We start from the raw sequence: 6,784 nt of genomic DNA on the forward strand, positions 1-6,784 counted from the left end.
GAAAAGAATACATTCTCATTCCGGTTCCAATAATAATAATATGATAATATATTTTGGCAACATCTGAATAGTTAAGACTTAAGTGCTGAGCCAGTAAGAGGTCTGAACCATTAAGTGCTGAATCAGTAAGAGCTCTGATCCATTAAGAGTCTGCATAATGTTTAACCGTTTAGAGACAAATGTTTGACCAATTCAGATTAGAGTTCTTAACCATTCACACTCTGTATAAATCTTAACCATTCAAAGGCAAATATCTGAACCATTCAGACCTCTGCTCGTGAAACAAACAGTCTGAACCATTAAGTGCTGAACCAGTAAAATATCTGAACTGTTAAAAGTGTCATTAAGATGTAAACAAATTGCCCGTAGGGGGATAAACATGTTTTTATGATAAACCGTGGGCCCATTTTACTTCCAAGATCCCGCAACCTCAATCAACCCCCTCCTCATCATCTTCTTCTTTTCTACTCGAATGGAGTCGTCTTCTTCTTCTTCCTCCGATGAATCATCATCTGTGGATCCTGCAGATCACCATTTCAACTCCATACACTTCATCTCTACTCTCTATATTTAACCTTCTTTCACTCCACATCATCTTCACTTGCACATCCTTATTTCAAACCTCTACACTTTTCACCTAGGGTTTTTGTCTCGCAACACTCCATCTTCATGCCGCAGGTTCGATCGTATACGTGATTCTAATATTGATTTCTTTTAATTTTTCCTGCTGTTGCTTCGATTACTGCGATTTCATCGTTTATTTTTGTTACTGTTGATTGTGTTTACTCATCAGATTGCTTGAAATTACTGTGATTATATTGTTAATTGTTGTTGTTGTTGTTAATCGAGTATAAACAACAGACGGACTGTAGATCATATATGCTTACTGCTAACAATGATTTATTCGCTATCGGTGTGTTTGAATATTTGTTACTGTTGATTATGCTTGTTCATCGGATTGCTTTGAATTACTGCGATTTTTTATCGTTTATTATTGTTATTATAGTTATTGTTGTGGTTTGTTATTAATCGAGTATAAACAATAGCCAAGCTGTTAAACATTTACTTACTACTAGCATTGATTCATTTGCGATCAGTTCCTTGAATATTTGTTCCTCGGTTTGCTTGGAATTACTGTGATTTTTTATCATTTATTATTGTTATTATAGTTATTGTTGTTGTTATTGTTATTAATTGAGTATGAACAACAGACAGACTGAATTAGGGTTTAAACGGAGAACTCAAGCCTTTGATCATGGCGGTTAATCCTCACTCGGAACTTGCTAAGATGGAACAGATAATCACTGAATTCTTCGCAAAAAGTTTGCATATAATACTTGAATCTAGGTGTCCATTTGTGTCGTCGCGTAATTACAACAGTGAGAGGTTGTATTCGCCTTCATCATCTACATCATCGTTTTCTAATATGAGGCCTAGGGATAAGTGGTTTAATCTGGCTCTGCGGGACTGCCCTGCGGCACTTGAAAACATCGATTTCTGGCGTCAAAGTAACCTCGAGCCGATGGTGGTGGATGTAGTTTTGGTTCAAAGACCGGTTAATTGGGATTCTGCAAGAAGTTCACCCAAAGTAGCGCTTGAAAGGAACTTATCGTCGAAAGATCGGTTCCCGGTTGTGTGGAGATCAGATTCTGACGAGTTTGGGTGTGATGGATACAGTGAAAAGATCATCGAGAGATGGATCGTGCGGTACGATAGTAAAAAGGGCGGTAAAGAAAGTTCTTCGGGGAACAAACGACCAAACTCCACAAGCTCACACGCGTTATACAAGAAATCAATTTTGCTTCTGAGATCGTTATATGTAACTGTTAGGCTTTTACCTGCTTACAAGATTTTCCGTGAAATCAATTCTTCCGGGCAGATTCGATCGTTTAGTTTAATCCACAGGGTATCTTCATCTGTTGAGCCGCTCACTCGTAGAGACGGAGCTGAAATGCAACCGTTTACGTTCACTCCTGTGGATACATCTAACGGTAAACTTTGTGTTTTGCTATTATATCTTCCTTCGATTTCTGACACCACTTCAGAGTCATCTACGCCGATGTCCCCGCAATTCATACCGGATTATGTCGGTAGTCCATTGGCAGATCCGTTAAAAAGATTACCATCACTTCCAATGCCACAACATTCTCCATCGTCTTCACCATTCGGAAGACGTCATAGTTGGAGTTACGATGCAAGTCACGCGTCACCACCATCAGCATTGCCATCTCCGTCACCTACATATTCCGAATCGCGAACTTTGCACGCTAAATATGGAATCCATAGACCACCTATTAGTCCACGACACCCTTCGTTAGAACCGGCTCAAGCTCATTTAAAAGATACGGGTTACGATGAGTATTGGCCGTCTCCTAACTTCTCACCCTCTCCGTCTCCGTCACCACCCGTTGGAAGTAATATGTTGAAGGTTTTTTTACGGTCTGATAGTGCTCCGGTTCACATACCTGCCTCTAGGCTTGGGGATGCACCGTCGTCTTCCAATAAGACGTTTTTGCCCTTTTCGCCTCCTCTCAGAGCCATTAAACCAAGTCTTTCTTTAGTGGAAAGAAGCTCAAGTATTCCCACTAGTGCTGGAAAGGTACGTACTTCTATAATGCAATTCTTGTGTGGTTTCTTGTTAGCTTTCTTCATGAGTTTGAATCGCCTCAAACGGTGCTCAAATGAATGAGATGATCAAAATACCACAAGGGTGTTTGAAAGGCTGTTTTTTTTAAACTCCATTTAACTTTGTAATTTGCCATGTACAAGAACTATAAATATTTACTAAACCATAAGTTGTAAGCTACAATATTTTTTTGTCATTTAATAGAATTTTCATTTACACACTAATTTTTAATAAGTTTATCATACGACTTTTCAACTTTAGTAATAACATGTTTAGCCCCTTATTTTTAATACTTTTTTTTTTCATTTCTAACCCTTAAACATTATTATAATTACTATTTAAACCTCAACTTTAGTTTTTATCTTTACACTTTATTGTAATTACTATTTAGGCCCTAAACTTTTAGTTTTTTCCTTTTAAATATTTATTGTCGTTTCTTTTTAGTTTTTTTCTCAAGATGATGTTTTTCTAAGTTTCTTATGTACCGCCGTAAGTAGGTTATTTCATTCACGTTCCAAACCCATCACAGGTATTCGTTTTATGGTTATAATGAGTGTCGATACCATCACGGACTGAACCAATAACTTTTTTGTGACTTTCGAATATACCGTCGTGACGTGGTCTTTACCGTTACGTAAAAATGTCCCGTCACGATTGCTTTTCTAATCTATGGTTTGAACCCGACCATAGTTGTCAATAGCGATCGCTACGCTCGCTATAGCGAAAAGCGTATAGGTCTAGTCTTGCTATAGCCTCTGCGATAGATAGCGATGGTAGCGACCTTTAAATTGTTTTTTTTTAATTTAAATAGCAATTAAATATATCTATAAAATAGCTAGATTTTAGGTTTTTGTTAAATATACATGTAAAGTAGCATATATACCAGGGTATTTTGATATAATATACATGATTGTTTTCTAGTGTATCTCGATTTATTAAATAGCGACCGCTATATATCACTATTCGCTATGTAGCACATAGGTACCTTATCGGTATTTGTCGCTAGTCGCCATTAACAACTATGAACCCAATGAGAAGCGCGGGTGGTAACTCACTAGTTATGATTAATAGTTGTATTTACATGAGGAAAAAACAGTTAAACACATCAAATCCAGTAAATAAGGGCGTATATTTGTCGGTAATTGATTAAAATAATGACAAATGATGATGCTATCAGTACTTTTGCTTTTGTTCGTCCTCACTAGTACTTTTTTACTTTGGGATGTCCAGAACTTAAAAGTATTTTGCTTGTTCTAAAGTCATATACTTTTTTATTTCACGTCAAAGCCGCATAGAATTAAAGTGAACTGTATGGGCCCATAGTTGTCAATAGCGGCTATAGCGACCGCTATAGCGCGCTATGTAGCGAGGCGACCAAGTGTCGCTATTTGGGTCATAGCGATCAATAGCGTGAATAGCGACAATTAGCTTTTTTATGATGTAAATAGCAATTAGATATAGCTATAAAATAGCTGGATTTATAGGTTTCTGTTAAATATACATGTAAAATAGCATATATACCAGGATATTTTGATGTAATATACATATAAAAATTTTCATAATTCTTTTGCTAGTGTATCGCTATTTATAAAATAGCTGTCGCTATTCGCTATTAACAACTATGTATGGGCCACGTGTACCGGAGCTTACTAATTTCAATATGTTGTTATAATAAAGAATTATGCATTAAAAGGTCTTATGTTATTCTGCATGATTTTTAGCCATTATCCCTGAGGGAAGAAGAGATTGCAAGGATGTCTGGTGTGAAGATTTCATCCAACAGCTCCCCGCATAAATCTTATTCTAGAAGCTTCAGTAGGTTATCTTTTGAAGATAGTTTTGATGACTCGGAGTTTTCAGGTCCCTTTGTGGTGGATGATGATGACTTGATGGATCCTGGTAGCAGGTATGGAAACATAACATTAATTAGATCCTGTTTCTTGTATGGGGTTAACGTATTGTGTTGATTTGTGAACTTGTTATGTGTTTTGTTTCCTAACAATCTAACATCGTAAGAGATAAGGAAAAACAGGGGATCAGAGGGTGATATTTGTGAGCTAAATGTGGTTCTGTTAGGCGTACTCTTTTATGAATTTATGCTCATCTTTTTTGTTAAAAAGGCTAGTTGTTATCTATACATTATGCTGATTAGAATAGCTAGAATATAATCTTAACTTCTAAAAAACTAGTTGATTCTAGCTTTATTTAGTTATCGTTAGCTCAAATAGTATATTCAATCCGTGTGACACTGTGGGGCCCATTGCAAGGGTGATACAGGCGTCGGCTGGGGATATTCTGATTACTTTGTGCCATGTTAGGGTTCAAGCTCATAAAGGAAGTTAATATGGTTGGTTCACGGTTTGGTTTTCTGTTAGGTTTAGTAACTTAAGTTTTGTTTACAGCTGGCTCAAGGGGGATTTTAAATATATGTGCTTGTTTAAAATTTAAATACTTATATAGAATGGACTTGTTTATACATACCCTTATCTCATTGATTATGTTTGTTGGCACATCACTGGATCACTGGTTTCTCTGTTTATATAGTTATGTATAATTGTGTATGTATGTATATGAAGTGTAGTCATCTCGACTGGTGAAATAGATGCTTATCGAAAAGATGTAGAATGAATCTGACGTATCTCAGCCACTTGAATAATGCCTGTAATAATTATTTTTCAATAATCAGACTTACTCTGCCACTTGAATCAGTTTGTCCTGCATCATAGTCTATGCATACTTAATTCATATGTTTAATTTAATGAATAATAATGTGCAAATATCATGTTTATTTAGTTTGTTGACCTAAGAGATGCTTTAACTAAGTATCCATCTTCATTTTACTTGCCAGTATTTGTTGAATTTTTGTTAATAATTAGCGTGTTAACTATGCTTACAAAAGTTATTTTATCTCAATAATAAATCTAATATTCATATCTAACAAAATGATTTGTGAGGTTTTATGCATTAAAAAGAATACACTTTGGATGACTTTCTACCTGTTTGACTCATTGACCCACATCCTCCAACAGCTTTTTTATTTTTATTTTAGTAGCAATTTCATATATACCTATAAAAACTTGCATTACATCATATTTACCCACCCAAAAAAATAATGTCAAATATTTACCAATTTCATCAAATAGAAATTCTAAAGTTTTGAGGGGATGGATGAAATTATCCCTATAATTTACTAGTTCTGATACCAGTGTTTACCTTTTTATGATTTCATTATTTATAGTAATTTTAACAACACTTTATAATCTTCCAGACCCGGTTCATCTGATCGATCAGGAAATCTAGGCACACCACATGAACGTATAAAATCACAGGATGCTGCAGTTGGTGCTCTTGTTCAGATGTTAAAAAAGGCACCGCCTCTACAACAAGACCTGCATCGATCCCAACACGCGTGTAAAACCCCAAGGCCTGAAAACCCATTCAATCAAATTCAAATTCACGATCACCACCCGCCTCTCGCGTCTTCTAATATGTCATCCTCTAGGGTTTCTGGTATCAAGACCACATCTGATGCATTAGATGAGCTCAAAGTGTATATGGATGTGAAGCTAATGCTGTTGAGGCAATCGGGCAAGTCCTAGTATGATACGCGAGGAATACGTTGACGATGGTCTTGTTTTGGTTTTAAAGTCGGGCGTTGCTATATGATAAAAGTTGGTGATATGATTTTATTGGTTTTGTTATATGGTGTTGTCTTTGTACATATTTTGACTGTTGGTATATATGGTAGTTTTCATTACGGAACATTGGCTTATTGATTGGTATACTCCGTCAGAGTATTGTGGTGGTTCGGATTTAAGTTGCACAAAACCAATGAACTTCAATATTTTAGCGATTTAATCTCTTCAACTTTTATTATTACACGACTATATCGGTCACACGGTTAAATTTTGTTTTGAGAAAGTTTATATATATAGCTAACAGTCTTAATTTTTGTTAGAAAAGTTATATTGTTGTCTATTTTTTATATACGGTGGGCAGAAGGGCGTTCAAGGAATCATAAAGGGAAACTATAGAGTAGGATCAAATACAAACCATATTTCGTATACAAACTGTAAAAACAATTTAAAGTGCTAGGATCTGTTCTTACGGTTTGTACCGGAACCAACCCCGGGAAACCATAAGGTCCTTTTTGTCTTT

General features: G+C 35.9%; 1 protein-coding gene across 2 annotated transcripts; it reads left to right on the forward strand.

Moving 5' to 3' along the window:
* The first annotated feature begins 409 nt into the window (after positions 1 to 409).
* LOC110910920 (autophagy-related protein 13b) lies at positions 410 to 6,481 on the forward strand. Of its 2 annotated transcripts, none has more exons than XM_022155492.2 (4): positions 410 to 678; positions 1,212 to 2,599; positions 4,348 to 4,532; positions 5,895 to 6,481. In XM_022155492.2, exons 2-4 carry the CDS (start codon positions 1,256 to 1,258, stop codon positions 6,223 to 6,225), a joined length of 1,860 nt encoding a protein of 619 aa, XP_022011184.1. In that variant the 5' UTR covers positions 410 to 678; positions 1,212 to 1,255; the 3' UTR covers positions 6,226 to 6,481. The 2 variants fall into 2 exon arrangements, with proteins under 2 accessions (XP_022011184.1, XP_022011186.1); XM_022155494.2 differs by having other exon boundaries at positions 1,216 to 2,599.
* Positions 6,482 to 6,784: the final 303 nt, after the last annotated feature.

This window comes from Helianthus annuus, chromosome 15 (genome assembly GCF_002127325.2).
Source record: "Helianthus annuus cultivar XRQ/B chromosome 15, HanXRQr2.0-SUNRISE, whole genome shotgun sequence".
NCBI classification, from domain to species: Eukaryota; Viridiplantae; Streptophyta; class Magnoliopsida; order Asterales; family Asteraceae; genus Helianthus; species Helianthus annuus.

Bases quoted from the DNA above. Each gene is read 5' to 3' on its own strand.
- LOC110910920 (XM_022155492.2), top strand. From the start codon at position 1,256: ATGGCGGTTAATCCTCACTCGGAACTTGCTAAGATGGAACAGATAATC. The intron at 2,600-4,347 runs GTACGTACTTCT...CATGATTTTTAG, and splicing joins TTCCCACTAGTGCTGGAAAG to CCATTATCCCTGAGGGAAGA. The intron at 4,533-5,894 runs GTATGGAAACAT...ATAATCTTCCAG, and splicing joins TTGATGGATCCTGGTAGCAG to ACCCGGTTCATCTGATCGAT.